This window comes from Vulpes lagopus, chromosome 12 (genome assembly GCF_018345385.1).
Source record: "Vulpes lagopus strain Blue_001 chromosome 12, ASM1834538v1, whole genome shotgun sequence".
Taxonomy (NCBI): domain Eukaryota; kingdom Metazoa; phylum Chordata; class Mammalia; order Carnivora; family Canidae; genus Vulpes; species Vulpes lagopus.
Window position 1 is genome coordinate 42,763,217 of NC_054835.1, and position 19,947 is coordinate 42,783,163.

A 19,947-nucleotide genomic window follows, 5' to 3' on the forward strand; every position below is an offset into this window, starting at 1 on the left:
TTGCATCTCTGATGACATGCGCAGGTAGTTCTATAGTGTCTCCTTGGTCTTGCAGCCTTCTCTTCCCCAGTATACATAAACCTCCACCCTGGCACCCAATGACCTCCCTCCCCACTGCCACATGCTTTTGGGTGTACTGCTGGGTAGAACGTGGAGTCAGTAGGGTATAAGGAGCATTCCCACAGTGAGTTGATATTAAATAGTGCTGTTCAGAGTCTGAGCAGCTTCTTGCTTTGAAAATTACTCAGGCCCTTCAGGGTTAGGTCAGGGGCTTCAGCGTTGATCCAGTGATTTAGGGTAAAGGTTCCTTGACATTTTTGAAGTCAAGAATGTGTGTGTTGCAATCTGTTCTTCCACAAGGCATACTAGTTAGTAAAGGAAAATGTAGAGAGCTTTCAGTCCTATATGGGGATAGAGTCTACTATCCTGTTGACCTATGGTGAGAACATACAAGACGAGGACCTGTAATGTGCAGGGTGAGTAGTGGTGGGGAGAGAGGCAGGGTTAGGTTTGGGAACTGGGCTTGGTCATCTGGGTTGGATGATGGTCATTGTTCACATGGTGGGTTTGCCTTTTCATCACTGTTGGAGGCTGCTCATGCCAGAGAATTCCCCTTTGAGAAACGAAATCATCAGTGTGTACTGCCCAAGCTTAAGGGATTCGACATAGTAGTACCAGGTACCTTACAAGTGACAAAAGGATGCTGTTAGGCTGCCACCCACTGGTCATAGACTTCTGTTGGGTAATAAAGTTTCACAACGAGTTTGTTCTGTTTTATTATAAAAGCCTTACAGGGCTCATTATAGGAAAGCTAGAAAATAAGGCAAACGTCCCCCCCCCCCCCACCCTCTGGGGCTAACAGTTTTCATACCCTCTAGATTCTAAAGCACTTCTTCCCACTCCTTGTACTTCTGACAACACAGCATACTTCAACGCGGCGTACTTCACAATGTCAGAAGAAAGATACTTGCCAACTGGTTGCCTCACCCCAGCTGACGAAGTGCACTCTAATCTTAGCATCTTGGAATTGTTATAATAGAAGAGGTATGGGGCTAGGTGATCTCAGATCACTCCCAGCCTATCTTGTTTTATCTTGTCTGTCTGATCCTCCAGTGCCTTGGTTCAAAGCCACCTGTGAAGCCATCCTCGTCAAAGTGGAAGGCAATTCCTAGAATTGTTTTGGATCCCTCATATCACGTGGTGTGTATGACTTGCATTATAGTTCTTTGTGTAGGTTTCCCTGGAGCGGTCTGATGGGGAGGGCAAGGATAATGACCGACTCATTTTTGTATTATTCCCTAGCAACCCAGTGGTTAAACACGACTGAATGCAGACATTTGAAAGTTACCAGTGTAATAACTAGATGAGTTTCCAGAGTCAAGATGAAAAGCGACCCAGGACTTGAGTGGGATTTGAGGACAACTTGAAATCAAGCTTAGAAAGAGGACAAGGGATTGGTAGAGGACATGGGAGATGAGGAGCAAGTGGGGAGCAGTGGGGCTCTCAGGTTTCTTGAGAGCAAACTTTTGACAGCAGGGACCAACCCTGGTCAGGTTGTGGCCTCCCTGTCCCATTTTCCTGTCATTTTCAATTTTGTCGAAAAGGCTAAAGGAGAACTAAGTATCTTCCTGAACTGGCAAAGTAAGGTGAGGGTGAGGCCTACTTCTAACCTTTCCTTCCTTTCTCTCTGCTAACCCTTCTGATGCTGACTCTAGCAGTTAGTTTTAGTGGAGGGGGTAATGGCTTTTCTCATCTGGCACCCCTTTATTCTTGTCTCTGTCCTAGTTTCAAGTAGCTGTTCATGCTTAACTGTGGGGAGGTACATGTACTGCTCTGAAGAGAATATTTTGGGATGGTCTCTTGAGATGTCATTTAAGCTGAAATCTGAACAAGGGGCTAGCCAAGAGTGCTTGGATAGAGGGAACAGGAAGTGCTAAGTTGAGGTGCTAAGAGCTTGGAGTGTTTAAGAAGTACTAGAAGATAGGTGGCTGAAGCCTCATGAGCAGGAGCCAGATCATGCAGGATCTTGTCAGCGCTATAGGGACTGGAATCTATTCTTGCCACAATGGGGAGCCATTTGAGGGTTGTAAGCTGGTGAGGGCTTTTAGTCTGATGTCGGGTGGCCAAGGTAGAGGCAGAAAGGCCACTGCACTCAGAGGCTGTTGCGGTAATCTAGGAAGGACACGGTGGTGACAAATGACGATGGATGGGGCTTGCTGATATGTAAGGTTTGGGGCCAAGGTGGTGAGGGGAAGAGAGGAACTGAGTGGCTTCTGTGTGGATGGTGAACAGTGGGAGAGGAAGAGGTTTGTGGAAAAATCGAGTCCTGTTTTGCCATGTTTGTCTTACCTGTGAAACCCTGAAGAGCAGATGGTAGCTGGGCAGCTGGATGACAAGCCTGGGATTCAGTGGGGAGGAAGATGGAGCTAGATGTTTAAGAGTTTGTTACCTAATCGTGAATTCCAAGAAGATGGGAAAAGAGATGCGTGGCCACGGAGGATATTTTGGCTTCTGATAGGAGGGGGCCCTTCCAGTATAAAGAGGAAGGAAGGAGAAGACCATACAGTTGCTGTGAGTTCGTAGATTTGACAGGAAAGTGAGGGCGAAAAGGATACGTGTCCTGTGGTTCAGTAAACCACGGGGCAAATGCTGTGATTGATGAGGTCCGTACTCATACATTCAGGGTGTAACCAGATGCCCATTGTGTGATTTTGTGGTAGTCCTGTCGAGTGACTGAGGTATAGATCAAGATAGCTGGATGCAATGAAGGCTATTTATCAGGTGTGTACTATGGAGGAGAAGGGAATTTGGCTGAGGATGTCTGCAAGGGAGTGAGCCTAGTAATGGACCCTTTACCCCATAGAGATGGAGGCTGTCATCAAAATACACTTCGGTTTTTGTTTTGGATTAGCCTTTCTGAAAGTGTCCTACTGTCATCTTGATGTCCTGGCTATGGGAAGGATAAGCAGCCATGTAAAGCCAGAAGTCAGTATGTGAACAATGTGTAAATAGAGGATGTTTCCAGTGCCAGGCATGGCCCCTGCAGTATCAGAAGCTCAGCACAGATATCCTGATTTAGAAATGCCAGGGATATTGCAGCTCATATGGAAATAGTCCAGCTTTTAAAAAAGACTTTATTTGAGGGAAAGTGAGAGAGAGAGAGAGAGAGAAAGAGCAGAGGGAGAGGGAGAAGCAGACTCCCCGCTAAACAAGGAACCTGATGATTCGGGACTCTGAACCCAGGAGGACCCTGGGATCATGACCTGAGCTAAAGGCAGACACTTAACTGACTGAGCCACACAGGTGCCCCCATCTTTCAGTTTTTTATTTTGTGTCTTTTTAGGATTTTTATTTATTTAAGACCAAGAGATAGTACAAGCCAGAGAGTACAAGCCGGGAGGAGGGTCGGAGGGAGAGGGAGAAGCAGACTCCTGCTGAGCAGGGAGCAAAATGCAGGGCTCAATCCCAGGACCCCGAGACCACGACCTGAGCCAAAGGCAGCTGCCCAACTAACTTGAGCCACCCAGGTGCCCTGTCTTTCAGTTTTTATTATTATTTATTTTTTTAATTCTATTTTTTAAAAGATTTTATTTATTCATGAGAGAGACAGAGAGAGAGAGAGGCAGAGACACAGGCAGAGGTAGAAGCAGGATCCAAGCAGGGAGCCTGACGTGGGACCCGATCCCGGGACTCTAGGATAATGCCCTGAGCCAAAGGCAGATGTCAAACCGCTGAGCCACCCAGGGATCCCCTGTCTTTCAGTTTAAATATCCTCTATGTAGCATCCTTGGCAGACTGTCTGTACTTGAACACTTTCATTGATGGGGAGCTGTTTGCTTTGAGAAACAACATGTGGTACTGTGCCCTTTTGTCCTCTAACCAGTAGCTCATTTCTAGAACTGGCTAGAGCTCAGGTCTCCAGAATGCTAGTCCTTGCTCTTCGGGATGTTTCCTTTTCCTTGCAGCCCTTCATGAGAGGTACATAGATATGACTGGGAGCTGTCTAGTCTTATCCAGTGAAATGGCTTTTTTCGGCCAACTGTTCTGAATTCTTGAGAGCTTTGAAAAAATCTTGATACTCTAACCCAATAGTTAGCCACTCCAGTGTTGTATTATTTCCAGTTTGTCTTCTGTGTTCTCATTATCTGAAGGGATGTGATGAGAGACTTTAATAAGATCCAGAGGTTGGGCAGCCTGGGTGGCTCAGCCGTTTAGTGCCGCCTTCAGCCCGGGGCATGATCCTGGAGACCTGGGATCGAGTCCCATATCAGGCTCCCTGCATGGAGCCTGCTTCTCCTTCTACCTGTGTCTCTGCCTCTCTCTCTCTCTCTCTCTCATGAATAAATAAATATAATCTTAAAAAAATCCAGATATTTATCTATGATACTCATCTAGTAACCCTATCAAAAAAGGAATTAAAAAAAAAGGAATTAAAGTTGTTTGAGTATATTTTTTGGTCTGCTCATGTGAGCTCCTAGCGGATGCCATGTTCCAGGTAACACAACATAAGCAATGAAACTTTCTGAGTTTAGTTAACTATTGTAACACTTGTCTGACTTTTGAAAATTGGAACTTTTACTGAGCTGAAGTCTCTGGCAACCTTCAGTTTGCAATATTGTCTCAAAGATTATTATAATTTCTTAAAAAGATTTCATTTTTTTTAGGTAGTCTCTACACCCAATGTGGGGCTTGAACTCAAAACCCCAAGATCACGAGTTGCATGCTCCAGTGACCTAGCCAGCCAGGCACCCCTCAAAGATTATTGACAGTGATTTTTCATATTTTTCATTATAATTTCCTTGAACCAGATCCCTTAAATTAATTCAAAGGGGCTCAAATCTAAAAAAAAGCGAGGGGGCTGGGCTCAAATCTGGTCAATCAAAGGCTCAGATTCATATCCTAGGTTGCTGATGGCTCATCTGCTCTTCCTATTCTGGAGATAATCTGTGTTACTCACCTGTAGACCTTAACTTCTTTGAGGGGTGTTTGGCTGGCATGTGGGACAGTAGGCCCTGTCTTTGGGCACTGTGGTTTAGTGGTTAGGAGCATGGCTGGATTCCAACAGGTCTAGGTTATGTCAGATTTCATCTCTGCCACTCCTTAGCTGGGTGACTTGGCAGCCATTGTATCCCTGCCAACCATTAGTTTCCTCTAAAATGTGTGTTTCAGTAGAGGACTAAATGAAGTCTTTAATGAGGTGCTTGGCCCTTGGTAACCATCTCTTTCATATGGCCATGATGATTCTCTTAAGAGTCGTGCTGGATGGGGCTGGGGAGCACACAAGGGAACCTAGAAAGTAACTTGTTTGGTTGGCCTCCTAGGGCAAGGTAGAAATGCTGGGTACAGAAACCCTGGCTCCAGACCCCACTGTGTCAGACAGCAATGCTGGACATTCCTCAAAGGCCAGAGTATTTTGACCTTTGGCTTAGTGAGACAAGAAAGAGCATTTCCTTCCTTTGTCTAGAGAAGACCTAAGTGAATTACAGATGATGGCAGATTTCTTAGGCAGGCAGTATAGGATGAAAGAGAAGATGCCTGGCTCCTTTTTGACTTCTGGATGTGAGGTGTGGTGACTTGAAACCTCCAAGGGACCTCAGGCTGCCATCCTGACAAGCAATGGAACAGGGTGTGGGGGCTCAAAAGAAGGCCATGGTGGGGTGAGGAGTGGTGTTCTTAGAAAGGCAGAGCAGGATCCTGCTCTGCTGGTTATAAGGCCACAAGGCCTTGGAGATGTCCTCAATCTGACCCGCCCACCCCACCCCACCCCTCTATCCCACCCTCAGTGCTGTGGCTTCTCTGAGAGCTGACCTCTTTACTGCTTGGGGCTAGGGTTCCAGCAAGCAGCCAGGAGTGCAAGTAACTAGAACTGAGATTCTTTCCACTGCCACTCCTGGGCCAGGGCTGTACTTGGCAGGTCGTGCCAGGAATACAGGTGAGTGTGTTGAACTTCATGGCCTGAGGCCCTAACCTCAGTGGCCATATTAGGCCAGGATCTAGTCAAGGCTGTGTCCTCTTGCAGCACAGAGACTCTGCAAATGTTGGCTGGTTGAGTGACCCAGGGGATGTTTAGGGGGAGGAGAAGGTAGAGTTGTTCCTGGGCTGTGTGGTAAATAAGTGGGGGTGGCTATGGAGTGGGAGGAAAGAAGGGGTGCCGGGGGTTAAAAAGGCCATCTTCCCCAATGGCTTTTTATCCTGGTAGGCATAAGGGAGTGAGAGGTGGCTGGGGTAGGGGATCGGGATGCTGGGGTCTCGGGCTGCGACACTTCTTGCCAGAGCCTTGGTAGCAGGCTAAATTGTGGGAGTGAGGTGTCCTTAAGACCATATTGGGGGACATGGCAAATGGTGAGACCCCTGAATGGTATCTATTATTCCTCTCCCTAGCACGCCCACACTGTCCCAGAGTCCTGGGTGGAGGAGTGAGGCATGAAGGTCTGTGTATCCATGAGTGCCTGCTGTAAGCCTGATGCCACTGTCATTCCAGCCCCTTAGGGGCAAGGACAGGGCAGGTGTGACCATGGGCTTACCCAAGAATCTGGTGGCCAGCATCATGCATCTGTCCAGCCGCAGGAAGTGTGGTGGACTGTGGGGGCCTCCACCCACTCAGCCTCCCTCCCAAGCTCCCTGGCAGAGTGGCTCTTGGAGCTAAGCCACAATAATCTGAGTTGCCTGCCAGGTGGCTCCTTCTAGGGCCTGTGGGGACCATGGGTGCTACTGCTTTCTCATGGTGTCCTGTGGGATCTGGCTGGTGGAGCCCTGGGGGGCCTGGATTTCCTGGAGTGGCTGCACCTCAGCCACAACTAACTGGCCCACCTGCCCCTGGTCTTCACCCGCACCCGGAACCTGGAGCAGCTCTACCTGAGTCCCACTAGCTGACCAAGCTGGGCACAGCCAGGCTTAGGGCCTTGTCTGTCTACGCTGGCTCTTGTGGGCTGGAAACTGTTTCATGTGGCCTGGCCACCGTGTCAGGCCTAGAGGTCCTCTCTGGCTGGGAGTGACATCAGTGAGCTGGAGGCTGGGGTCTTTGTGGCTTGTTGGTGCTGGACATCTTCTCTCTTGTAGACAACTGTTTGCCCTGCTTCAGTTTCAAGGTAAGGTGGACATCTGGATGGCCAGTAACCCCTGGGTGCGAGCCCTGGGGCTGTGGGGTGCTTTCCAGAAGCTTGGACCACCTGTGGCACTTGTGGGTGGCCGATGTAGGCGACCCGACTTAAATTCTGGCTCTCAGCAATTGGGGGAGGTGCTGAGCAGTACGGAGGCCTGGCTCTGCCCACCACCCCGAGGCAGCTACTGTGCCAGGTATCCTGGGCACCATGCTGGTCAGATGGCAGCCAACAAGCGCAGGCGGGACTCCAGAGGAGCTGGGCAGTGAGAACCCTCTGGAGAGATAGGGGTGCTGCAGAGAGAAATGGAGGCAGCTGGAGCAGAGAGAGCAGCTAGAGATGTAGAAGACGAAAAGGGCTGCTTTTCAGAAGTCTGTCCAGCTGGGTTGTCACCCCTGGGCAGGAGTGGGAAGAGTGGTGGTGGTGGTGGTGCTGTGGGGGACACATGGCAGTCTTCCTCTCTCAGGGCCTGTGACCCTACCCCTCACCTATTCTCTGACCCAGTACAATGCTTGCATCCTTCCCAACCCAAGAAAGGGATTTGGCCCTTAGTACTTTTCCACAATCTTCTGGGGCCTAGGGCACTAGAAAGCAGAGACTGAAGATCAGAGGGAGTCAGGGTAGGGTGGGTACCAAGGAAAGTTTTGTTAATCCCAGTCTCCTGCCTCTCCCCACACATGTCCCTGGCCTCTGCTGTTGCTAAAGTCATGAGGATGTGGTACTGCTCCTGTGGGCACAGCCTGGTCAGGCTTCTACAACTATTTTATGGACATACACTGTCCCCGTCCCGGTGACGGTGAGGGCTGTGTGTTCTTGTCACATTTGAATCAGGGATGGGTGAAGAGACTGGAAAAGTAAAACCAATTGAAAATATGATTCTGTACTATGGGCCTGTGGAAAACTTACCTCATGTGGTTGTTACTGGCGCATGGGGGGAGGTAGACAAAATGGCCTTTAATCCAAGCCCTTTCTCATTCCCTTCATCTGAAGATTGCTTTCCCCCACTCCCACGCCTACATACATGGACACAATCCCATTTCCTACATTTTGTATGGATGTATCTATGCCTCCCTCAGGTTTCTGTTATACTCAGGCTTTATCCCAGTGACTGAAAAATAAGATGTGAGAGGTGTTTTGTTTAGCTTTTACTAGCTGAGTGGGAATTTTTAAGTGGGGATGCTCCTCTCCCCACCCCAGGGAATTGTAAACAAACTGACCTGAATTAAATAGCCTAGTGGGAGTGCCTGTAGAGTCTTTTTTTTTTTTTTTAAGATTTTATTTATTTATTGACACAGAGAGAGAGGCAGAGACACAGGCAGAGGGAGAGGGAGAAGTGGGCTCCATGCAGGGAGCCCGATATGGGACCCGATCCCAGGTCTCCAGGATCACACCCCAGGCTGCAGGTGGTGCCAAACCGCTGCACCACCAGGGCTGCCCATGCCTGTAGAGTCTTAACTTCAGTATTGGAAGATGGGTTTGTGTGTTGCAAGGAGTGGGGGGTGGTGCAGGAAGATAGGTGGAGATGGCTTTGTGGTGGCAATCCTGGAGTGCCCAGAACTTTTGCCCACTTATTTAACAAATAACCCCTGAGTACCTACTATGAACAAGACCTAGTGGCAACATCTTTTGTTCATTTATCTACTTAGCATGTATTTCCTGAATGCATCCTGTACACTAGGCTGCAAGGATATAACAGTAAACAGAAAGCAAACACCATCCTTGCCCTCACCTAGCTCACAATCTAGGGTTAATCTGGTTATTAAGAAAGAATCCAAAATACATAATTGCCATTGTGCTGAGGGATTAAAATGAAGGGTACCTGATGTCATGAAAACATAAACCAGGGGAGCTAAGAATAAACAAGGAGGACAAAGGAGAAACTGGGGAAGCCGGATGGAAGCCTGATGTGGTTAAACCATCAGAAGATGGTAGTTCAGGCTAGAGCGGGAGCATTGGAGCTGGAAAGGATAGACTCATTTGAGATGTCCTGTGCACAAACGTCTAATCTTGCTCTTCTCTCAGGGGACGAAGGAGACCAAACTTCTCTACAAGTGACTTAGCTAAGAGAACGCCTTACTCTGAAAACAAACAGAGGTAGAGGGGTTGTGTGTCTGTGTACACCATTTATCTACCCCCCTACTATGAGCTGGTACCAACACAGTCACATTTAAATCTCATAACAACACTGTGAGGTAAATGTCCTCTTCGTTTTACAGATGGGTTTTGGAAAGTGTAGGGACATGCCCAAAGAACCTTAGGGTTGGACTGAAGCCTGGACCCCAGGTCTAGCAGCATGCAAAGACTAGTAAGCTTCATTGCATCAGGTTATTGCCCATGGTTCTGGTAAGCTGAACCCACTGTTCCTTCCTCTAGTCTAGTTTTCAATTTTGCAGCCAAGAGGAAGGATCCTTAAGCCGCCATGAGCAGAGGGAAAGGTCGAAATCTGCAGAGGGAACACCTGCTCCGGTCCGGAACTAGAGAGCGAGAGCATGGTTTCCCGTCGGGAGGGAAAGACACTGCTCCCAACCCCCCACCCCCGCCGCTCCGCGAGAGCCGGAAGTTGCGTGTCGCCTCCCCGCGCCGGTCTCCCCGTCGGGGGTGACGCCGCAGCGGACTGCCCTTCCCCAAGATGGCGTCGAAGATGGGTTCTCGACGGTGGATGCTGCAGCTGATAATGCAGCTGGGTTCGGTGTTGCTCACACGCTGCCCCTTCTGGGGCTGCTTCAGCCAGCTCATGCTGTACGCTGAGAGGGCCGAAGCGCGCCGGTGAGCGGGCCCACGCGGCCGCCGAGTGCGGTGGGGGGCGGTACCGCCCGTCCCAAGAACGGGGGTGCGGTGAGGTGGGGAAGAAGTTGGGGCCCTTGGGCTGGGGAAGAGTTGGGACCTCGGGCTTTTTAGGGGCTCTGGTCTGGGGCAAGGTGGGCATCGAGCGTAGTGCAGGGATCCTGGCCGTGGAAGGGCGTCCGGTTCGGGGGAGCAGTGGAGCTTGTGGGAACTCAAGGGGTCGTCGTAAGGCTCTTCTCCCGCTTCACTCTGTCCTCGTTGCTTCTTCCCCTCTCCGGCTCGCAGGAAGCCCGACATCCCAGTACCCTACTTGTACTTCGACTTGGGGGCTGCCGTGCTGTGCGCCAGCTTCATGTCCTTTGGGGTGAAGCGGCGCTGGTTCGCACTGGGGGCCGCACTCCAGCTGGCCATTAGCACCTACGCCGCCTACATCGGGGGCTACGTTCACTACGGGGACTGGCTGAAGGTGAGCACCTCGGCCCAAAGCGGGACTTTGCTAAGGGGATGAGGAGCCCCAGGCCAGTACCCCGGGCCCTGGGCAGTTGGGTAATGCATGGTGCTAGCCAGGTGCATAGTGTGAAGCCTGGGAATGCAGAACCCCCAGGCTTGTGGAGATTATTCCAGACTGCATGAATGAAAGGACCTTAGAGACCACACAAGACTGCCTTTCAGAGTGGGAAAACTGAGGTCCGAAGATGAGAAACAGACTTTCTCAAAGTCACACCACTTGCAGGTGAGACTAGTACCTGGGTCACTAGTTCCCAGAACCCTTTAAACCATTAGTTTAGTAATGTCAGATTATAGGGCAAAAGGGACCTTGGAGAGTACCGGTTTCAACCATCCAATTTTACAAAATTTAATTTAGTGGAGCATTTATTTTTTTAAATTATTTTTTAAAGATATTATTTATTTATTCATGATAGTCACACACAGAGAGAGAGAGAGAGAGGCAGAGACACAGGCAGAGGGAGAAGCAGGCTCCACGCAGGGAGCCCGACGCAGGGAGCCCCACGCGGGACTCGATCCCGGGTCTCCAGGACCGTGTCCCGGGCCAAAGGCGGGCGCCAAACTGCTGCGCCACCCAGGGATCCCTAGTGGAGCATTTAAACCTGAAAGTGCCAGAACTTATGGCAGGCACTGCAAGATTGTAGATAATCCTCAACAAAGGCACTGCCCTCAAGGAATGGACTGTCAGTCCAGTAGGGGAGGCAGATGAGTGAACAGCTACAGGACAATGAGATTAATGTTTTTTTTTGTTTGTTTGTTTTGTTTGTTTTTTATGGGACAGACTCTGTCTTGTATAGCAGAAAGAACATTGGGATTTGAGTCTGGGGTGCAGAGGGGGCAACTCTTGGTATCTGGGTTCTGCCACTTTCTGTAGGACCTGGGACAATTTTATTAATCCCTCTGGGCCTCAGTTTCCACTTCTGATAAAAATTATCTATCTCTGCTGTACCTGTCTACCACACTTGGAAATGGTAAGAGGGTTCATCAGGTGGAATGGGATGTGTAGAGATGGGCCGTTCTTTGCTCTGGACAGCCAGGAGAAATGTGGCTGCAGTTCCTGACTGGGGTCCCCTTACCTCGGTCCAGGTCCGTATGTACTCGCGCACAGTTGCTATCATCGGCGGCTTTCTTGTGCTGGCCAGCGGCGCTGGGGAGCTGTACCGCCGGAAACCCCGCAGCCGCTCCCTCCAGTCCACCGGCCAGGTGTTCCTGGGCATCTACCTCATCTGTGTGGTAGGTTGGGGGGCCGTTGGCTGGAAGTGCTTGCTTGGGAATGAGGTTTGAGCCCATGCTTGGCAACACCCAGGGAGGTGGGCAGAATAAGGCCTTGCATGTGCTTCCTGATGGTCTACCTCCTGGGGTTTCCTCAGCCAGTTTTGGGGCCTCAAGGGCCCTTCAGTCTCCTGAGACCTGCTTGAGAGTTCCTTTTCTCAACATTATTGCCACCAGGGAGAAAAGAGGTTGGATTGACCATTCAGTCCCAAGCCTGAGAGAAGAACAGAGTGGACTGGTCATCTCATGGCTCTAGCCCCCAGAGGAATGGGAGAGGGGACAAAGGAGAGGTTTGGTGGGGTTCAGACCCCAGATGGGGATCTACCACTTAGAGTTGTGGGGGTTGTCTAGGGTAGCCAGTTATGGTACTCCCTCGTGGAGGACCTAGAGGGAGCCAGTGTGGATGGGGACCTGGACAGGCTCTAGGTCACTTGGCTTCATCTTCGTTACTGGGCATCGTATCCCATGTGCAGTTCTGTATTCAGAGGTGAGAGCCCTAGTCTGGCTGTGGAGACACACTTTCTTCTGAGCCTAGAAGGTGAGGAAAGACAGGCCTTAGCCTCATGAGCTCCTTAGTCTGTGGGAGAGATGCAGGCCCTATTTTCAGAGAGCCCCCAAGTCTGAGATGGGAGTCAGAAGCCCACCTTGCAGAGGCTGACTTGCAGGTGCCATCTCCAGGGCAGCCATCCCCAGACCGGCTCCTCTCAGCCTGCTGGAGAGACTTAGAGGATGGTGTGTCTCTAGGCCTACTCACTGCAGCACAGCAAGGAGGACCGGCTGGCATATCTGAACCATCTCCCAGGAGGGGAGCTGATGATCCAGCTGTTCTTCGTTCTGTATGGCGTCCTGGCCCTGGCCTTCCTGTCAGGCTACTACGTGACCCTGGCTGCCCAGATCCTGGCTGTACTGCTGCCCCCGGTCATGCTGCTCATTGATGGCAATGTCGCCTACTGGCACAACACACGGCGCGTTGAGTTCTGGAACCAGATGAAGCTCCTTGGAGAGAGCGTGGGCATCTTCGGGGCTGCTGTCATCCTGGCCACTGATGGCTGAGCGGCATGGCGAGGACTGAGATGGGTGCAGGGGGTCACCCAGGGCCACCCTGCCTTCCTCCTTGCTGGCCCAGTTGTTTCTTTATGCTTTCTGCTCTGTTGGTTTGGTTCTCTGCTGTGTGTATGTGTTGGTAGGAGGCAGGTCTCTTCCCCGGTGTCTGGGCTCGGCCCTTGGGGGTGGTGGGAGGCCTCATGAAGATGCCTTCCAGGGTTTTTTCCCATTTGTTATTAGGGACCCAAGGCCAGCTGCTTCCTGGGTCTCCTGTTTCAGAGAAGGGAGTAAGACAGGGCTTGGGTGGGGGTACAGAGGAAGGAAGACCATGAACCAGAAGTGAGCAAATGTGAAAAGTTCCTTTTTGAGCCTGACGAGTCAGCTAGGCTCTGCAGTACTTTCTGGAGACTGGGAGTGAGTATGTGTGTTGACATATGGATTGGGCCAAAAGAAGCTGAGGGGCCAGGCACTACAGAAGTCACGTGAGTTCTCAGGGCATGCTGGGGGCCGAAACAGCTCTAGCCTGTTGCCCCAGCTTGAGAGCTGAGCAGGCCCCAGTCTGGGGTGTGCAGGGGTCTGGCAGGCAGCGGCTAACTCCCCGCCTCCTGCATTCTGTTTCTAGCACTATGGTTGGCCTGGTTGGGGTGAGTGCCCTCCCAAACACCAGACCACACAGTCCTCCAAAAATAAACATTTTATATAGACATTTGGCTTTGCTTCTCTGTTCTCCCCACAAGGCACGTTGCCATTGGCTGGGATTGATCTTGGGTTCTTGAAAGACCACATCTGGTTAAGGCCTACTTCAGTCCTCCCGTGACCTCTGCCCTGTTCTGGGAGTTCCCACAGGCCTTTGGCTCTCTAGTCAGGATCGTCCCTATAGTCTGCTTTTGATCTGTCCCCAGTTTCTGTGTCTTAGCCTTTTTTTCCCCTTTTCTCCTCCTGGTTTTTTGGAAGAAACCTTTGGTGAGAGCAGCTAGTGGGGAAAACTAATGTTAAGTGTTCACTGTGAGGGTTTTACATCTTACAGATGAGGAAATGGAAGCTCAGAGAAGGTGAGCAGCTTACTTCAAGCCACATAGCAAATCCAGCCACAGCCACAGCTGGATTCCAGGTCGGACCTGTCTAATGCCCACACACAGCTGTGTCAACCCCTCTCCTGAGGAAGTCAGAGACTGCTCATGGGTCGGTTCTGTTGTGGCTCTGCTGTGCCATGGTAGTCCTCTCCCTACTTGTCCATGCACCTCCTGATTGAAAATAGCCCAGTGGCCAGTATGGGCCTGAACATGGTGGGAGTCAAAAATGCGAAACGAAACCTCTGGCTTTGGACTCCCACCGGCTGAGATATTCTGTTCCCGCAGATGGTGACAGCTTCCAGTGGGGCCTAGGGGGAAACATCCAAGTCTAGGTCTGGGTTGGAAAGAGCTGGAATCGCTATTGGTCTGACTGGGGGATGGAGGGGAGCCCCTCCGGGGGCTGCTGACACCCAGGTGAGGGAGACAGTGACAACATACATCTTTGGGGCACTCCCATCTCTTTTAGCTCTTCTCTTCCCTCTAGGAGTCCCCTGGTTCTCCAGCCCTCAAGATCTTGCTCCCAGAAGGGCACTGCTCATTTCCTCTTAAGTGTGAGCTGACTCTCAGACAAGTATTTTTGTTTTAATCAAGGCCTCCTGAAAAGTTGTAAGACCCGAAGGAATTAAAATACGTGGTGGAATATCAAGCAATTGGGGGGTGGTCTTTTGGGCAAGGGAGCCTCGAAACAGCACAGAGACCACAGAAACTGGCCCACCTTTAAGGTTAGCCCTCAGTAGAGCCCTAGAAGGCCAGCCCCCCACCCTCACCTCCCAAATCCCTAGACTGAAAATTGAAGGCCATCTGGTTATAGCTTTGGAGCCAGTGATGGGGGGGGCGGGGGGGTGTGTGTCTTGGCACACCCTTCTTCCTGTGCTTGTGCCCATTTGGGCATCCCCCTCTGGACAGAGTAGAGTAGGGGTTGCTTCCTCCTCTGCAGATCACTTAGCCATCAAGCCTGGTCCAGCCTGTGGCTGCCTGGGAGCTCCTCCAGCAGGCATGGCTTTTGGTTCACCCTGGTTGTCCCAGGGCCTGCAGGCTGGTGGTGAGGGTCAGCTGCCTGGGTCAGAAGCTGGCTTGCAGAAGGAGTCTGGCAGTCCCTTGGCGTGGTTGACCAGCTCGTAAGAGTCCCGGATATCGGCCAGACCAAACCAGAAGAAGATCCACTGCTTGTTGGAGAAGCTGCCATCACTGTGTTTGAAGTACCTGGTGGGGGAAGGGGGGTGCCTTTAGGGCAAGGCCAGTTCTCATTATTCACTGGTTATTTTGAGGACCTCCTACATGCAAGGCACCCTGCTATTATCTGGTTTCATCCGTACAGCAGCAGCCAAGAGCCTGGTAGTATTAATGCTCTTTTCACAAAGAAGCAGCTAAAGCTCAGAGAAGTTAGTTGACTTGCCAGAGTCCCAAAGCTAGGAAGGTTAGACTGAGGACGTCCTTTGCTCTCTCCAGTCTTGTCTGTGCATCCAGGGGAGGGGTTCTTGTTCACCTCTTGGTCCCCACAGACCTGGGTGAGGGGATAGTTGCAGAGGAAAACTAGACATGCAGTGGGCTGGGGGCCAGAGCTCGGCAACTCTGGAGGGTGGAATAGAGCCTGGAAGGTCAGGATTTCTCAGGACTCTTGGAGAGTTGGGGAGTGTCTTCAAGGAATCCACCGCTGTGGGGCCCAGTGCTTTTAAGTGTGCTCCACTTCTGGGGAAATCTCAGGCTCCCTGTGTGGTCTGCTCCCCTGAGGCGTGGCTGTGAAGGGGGGCGGGGGGAGGCAGCCCAGAGCCCCGAGGGGCGGGACCTACCAGGGATTGATGGGGTTAGTGACCCGGGAGCGCCAGAAAAGCGTCTGCAGGTCCCGCCGCAGGCACTCCCACAGCATCTGGCCAGAGCCTTGGCCCTGGCGGCTGGAGCTCACCACAAATTTGTCTAGATACGGGGTGCCCCCCAGGACGGGCTCTGTGGTCAGAATGGCGGCCGCGTTGTACCTGGCGCAGCAGGGGAGAGGCAGGCTGGGACCTCTCCTTGGCCCCCAGCTGCCCAGCTCTGCCCCTCGGTCCCTGCCTGGGGCCCGCAGGCTCACCCCTCAGAGACGTAGACTGAGTGTAGCCGGGGGCGCAGCGAAGCCAAGTAGTCATCCCGGAGCTTCTTGCCGAAGCTGGCGTTGACCAGGTTCACTAGGCGGCCCTGGTCCAGGCTGTCTAGGCTTCGCACCCGCAGCATCCGCTCGGCGTTCTTGAACAGGGTCCCGGACCCTGGGGGTGGGGTGGAGGATGGAGGAGGAAGGGACCAAGAGCCAGGTCCAGTCCGCTCCTGCCTTTGCCCTGCCTGGTGGGGGCGGGCGGGTGTCCAGATAGAACAGGGGCCGGTGGGACAGTGCCCCTCTTTGTAAGACCTACACAATGAAGTGATTTCTGTGGTCTGCATAGATATGTACATGATTTTCACACAGTGAGATGCTTTCCGCTGGCTGTTGTCCCTCAACTTCGGTCCATCGCCTGTAGTCCCACCTACTTCCCCTAGACCCACCTACCTCCCCGAGCTGGGTCTCCACCCCCCCCCCCCCCCCCCCCGCCCCCAGGCGCGGCCCTCACCCTTGTTGCTGAAGAGCTCAGTGAGCAGCGTGCTGGCGGAGGTGATGACGGCCGAGGAGTGGTGGGGCAGGCGGCTGAGCACGTCCACAATGAGCCGCATCTGCTGCCGTTCCTTGGTGCTCACCCACTCGGCGTTGGTCACCAGGTCCAGATCAGCGGGCAGGTTCACATTACTCAGGACCTATGTCCAGGGCCAGGGGGTGAGCCTCTGGCCTGCTGCTGGCTACGACTGCCCCTGCCCTCCCCGACCCTTCCTCTACCCGCACTTCCTCCCAGAGTCCTCAGCCAGGGAGGGTTCCGATCCAGCACCACGCCATTCCCGACCCACCCGGCTGGAGAATGACTGAAGCCCTCTGGAACATGAGCAGGGGGCATGAGAGGGGCTCAGCCAGGCACAGAGTCACAGGAGTGGGACCCAGAAGGAGGGGACACACCTTTTGAGTGCCATCGTGCAGGCCTCCGGTGGTATTGAGGAAGATGATTTTGGTAGGCTGCAGCGCCTTGGCTAGAGCCGCGGTCACCTCCAGCGAGTCGAGGAGCACCGAACGGCGTGCGGTCGTCTCCCCGATGGGGCACAAGATGGGAATGCTGCCCGACTCCAGGCACCACTGTAGCAGGTCGGTCTCCACTGAGACGATGCCGCCGTAGCTGTGGGCCAGACGTGATGCTCAAGAGGGCCCCCTCCAGGCCTGCCTGGCTGGGGCAGAGCGGGCAGCTTAGTGAGGTCTAAGGACCGGGGCCAGGGCGGGCGGCACTAACCTGGCATGAGGGGCTGGCTCAGCAGCTCCCAGCACTGACCCACCACCAAAAAAAGGCACGGCAGTGGCAGCGTTGTGCCGCAGCTCATCCACCAGCACCTTGCAGTGCTGGGCAAGTTGTGCCTTGGCCTCCCAGAAGGAAAGGCAGCCAGAGGGTGCGGTGGGAGCCGGCAGCCCGAGGACTACTAGTGGCTTCATGTCCATGCGCTGCAGGAATGCCAGGGCGAAGGCCAGGCTGGATACCGCCCGACTGCACTTGAGTACCTCCTCCTCCACCTGCAGCGGAGTGAGCGTTCAGAAGGGGCCTCAGTGGCCCTGACTCCTGCCACAACCGCTTGCTCCTGCAGCCTGGTCCGCAGGGCCCTGTCGCTGCACCTCCCCTCCCCAGGAACAGTCAGGCTCCATTTCTGGCTACCGGCACCCACCTGCTCCGCCCTTTGCCCCATTGGGTCTTGCCATCCCCTTATCTCACACTGGTGTTCCTCCCTCTGTGCCTCCCTGCGACCTTGGACCCTAGGACTCCTTGGGGGGAGGGGTGAGCCAGGCGGCTCCTGTCTAGGTTCCCCACTTGCCATCGGAACCCCTAACTGCGTCCGTGGTGGTGGTGGTGGTGGTGACTTCTCCAGCGCATCACACTTGGCGGATTAGGGTCCCCAGTCTCCTCACCTGGGCTGGGCGGGAGACTACTGGAGCAGTGCGCAGCCTCACCCAGTCCCGGCACTCGTCCGGGCCCGTCTCACCTTTCCCCGCTTCCGCTGCGCGGAGTCCGCAGCCGGTCCCCCCATGCCTGGCGACACGTCGCGGTACAACCGTACAGCCCCCGTCCATCCCCTCGCCGTGACACGGCCGGCGCCCGGCTCCGCTCACCTCGATGACGGCGAAGGGCTTGTCCGCGGAGTGGTAGCAGGTCTGGAACTGCGTGAGCCAGTGGCGCGCCTCCCCGGGGCTGGCTCCGCACTGGCTCAGAAAGGCCTGGATGTCCCGCTGCACCAGCGAGCGGCCTGCCGGGGGCCCGGGGGGCTCGAGGGGCTCGGGGGGGACCGGGGGCGCGGGGGGCGGCGTCCACTCCGGCTCCTCCGCGGCAGGCGCGTGGGTGTCGTCCTCGGCGCCCTCGGTCCCTTCTCGTACCGGCTGGGCGGGCGCCCAGGCGGTGCTGAGCCGGCGCCCCGGGCTGGCGCCCCTGGCCGCCCGCCGTCGTGCGCTGCCGCTCAGTCTCCGGGCGTCCCCGGTGCTTCGGGGACCGCGCAGCCTTCCTCCCGCAGAGGTGGCCCGCAGGGCCCAGGCCAACCGCGCCGTCGCCATGACAACCAGACGGGCTGCCCCCCCCACGAGTGCGCTTCTGTCCCGAGCTCCGGGTCCTGGGGGGGCTCTTAACCTGCTGCAAGGCGGGGCCGGACCAGCCGGGGCGGGCCGCGAACTGGGGGCCCTGAGTGCCTCCGGGTGCATTTGAGGAGGGTCAGGCCTTGGGTCAGGGGGCGGGGTCAACAGTATCCCCGCCCCTGGGGAAGGGGGATGGAACCCACTAGCGCGCGCAGGTCACGAGGCAGAGATAAGGGGTGCGGGGCATCTTTAATCTGCTGCCAAGGCCGGTTCCAGGAAGGGCCCAGGGGACCCAGGGTGGCTTTGAGGGTCTCTAAGGTTCTGGATGATTAAAGGGGAGTTTGAGGAGGTCAAGAGGGGAGAGCAAGTGACGGTTAAGGTTATCGGGACTGAGGGAGGAGACTGGAAGGAGAGGTGGGGAAAAGTGGAAGGAGAGTGGAGGCGGGCCAACTCTACTGGAGGGCGGGGATGCCTCCCTCCTATCATCTGAACGCAAAGATTGGAATCATGAGGTTACCAGGGTTTGCCAAGCTCCAGACACTGGGTACCACTTTGAAGAATTTTGTCATATTCACAAATCACCCCTTATTTTATTTTATTTTATTTTATTTTATTTTATTTTATTTTACCTTATTTGAAACTAGGCCATAAGCTATATATCAGACTATAAAGTGCTGTGAGGACAGCTTCAGTGTCCCTTTTCCTTCTTTTCCCAAAATGTATGCTCCTTTCTACCAAGACCAGTGTTTAGATCCATCCAATGGGAAGGGAACCAGAGGGTAAATCCCCGTTATTAGTATTAAAGTTTTCAAATTTAAAGTTTATCCCTATCAAGATTATAACTAGAAGACCAATATCACTTGCTATAAACAGAAGAAAGCCTTAAGAATAAATCCAGAACAAACTGTTATTAAATTCCAGTTAGGTAGTGTTGCCTGGTCTCTTGGTAACACATAAGGCCAGTAAGGGCCCAATGTCAGAGCTATCCTAGCACCCTGGGAGGCTTTCTCTTGATATATGGAGAATGCCAGGCACTGTGCAGAGCCCTTCACATATAGTAACTCATTTAATCCTCACGATGGGTCCAGGATGAGTATTATTATTATGCCCATTTTTTAAAAAAGATTTTATTTATTTATTCATGAGAGACAGAGACAGAGGCAGAGACATAGGCTCCCTCCGGGGAGCCTGATATGAAACTTGATCCCAGGACCCCAGGATCATGACCTGAGCTGAAGACAGACTCAACTACTGAGCCTCCCAGGTGCCCCCAAATGTATGTTCTTAAACACAATTTGAAAAGCACCTGGGTGGCTCAGTGGTTGAGCATCTGCCTTTGGCTCAGGCCGTGATCCCAGGGTCGTGGGATCGAGTCTCACATCAGGCCCCCTGCAGGGAATCTGCTTCTCCTTCTGCCTATCTCTGTGTCTCTCATTAATAAATAAATAATCTTTAAAAAAATGAAAAGGACATGAAAACTTTCACTGGATGTGATTCATTGTTATTTGGT

General features: G+C 53.1%; 2 protein-coding genes across 4 annotated transcripts; one reads left to right on the forward strand and one right to left on the reverse strand.

Annotated features, from left to right (window-relative positions):
* Positions 1 to 9,659: 9,659 nt before the first annotated feature.
* TMEM101 (transmembrane protein 101) lies at positions 9,660 to 13,413 on the forward strand. Its single transcript, XM_041726511.1, has 4 exons — positions 9,660 to 9,866; positions 10,170 to 10,350; positions 11,478 to 11,624; positions 12,408 to 13,413. The coding sequence occupies exons 1-4, from the start codon at positions 9,730 to 9,732 to the stop codon at positions 12,714 to 12,716; spliced, it is 774 nt and encodes a 257-aa protein (XP_041582445.1). The 5' UTR covers positions 9,660 to 9,729; the 3' UTR covers positions 12,717 to 13,413.
* On the reverse strand, positions 13,387 to 18,540 carry NAGS (N-acetylglutamate synthase). 3 transcript variants are annotated; one of them, XM_041726508.1, is made up of 7 exons: positions 17,985 to 18,540; positions 17,119 to 17,393; positions 16,794 to 17,007; positions 16,360 to 16,540; positions 15,849 to 16,020; positions 15,571 to 15,753; positions 13,387 to 14,983 (listed from the first exon to the last, which is right to left on the reverse strand). In XM_041726508.1, the coding sequence occupies exons 1-7, from the start codon at positions 18,417 to 18,419 to the stop codon at positions 14,830 to 14,832; spliced, it is 1,614 nt and encodes a 537-aa protein (XP_041582442.1). In that variant the 5' UTR covers positions 18,420 to 18,540; the 3' UTR covers positions 13,387 to 14,829. The 3 variants fall into 3 exon arrangements, with proteins under 3 accessions (XP_041582442.1, XP_041582444.1, XP_041582443.1); XM_041726509.1 differs by having other exon boundaries at positions 14,841 to 15,284; XM_041726510.1 differs by lacking the exon at positions 15,571 to 15,753.
* Between the last annotated feature and the right edge of the window lie 1,407 nt (positions 18,541 to 19,947).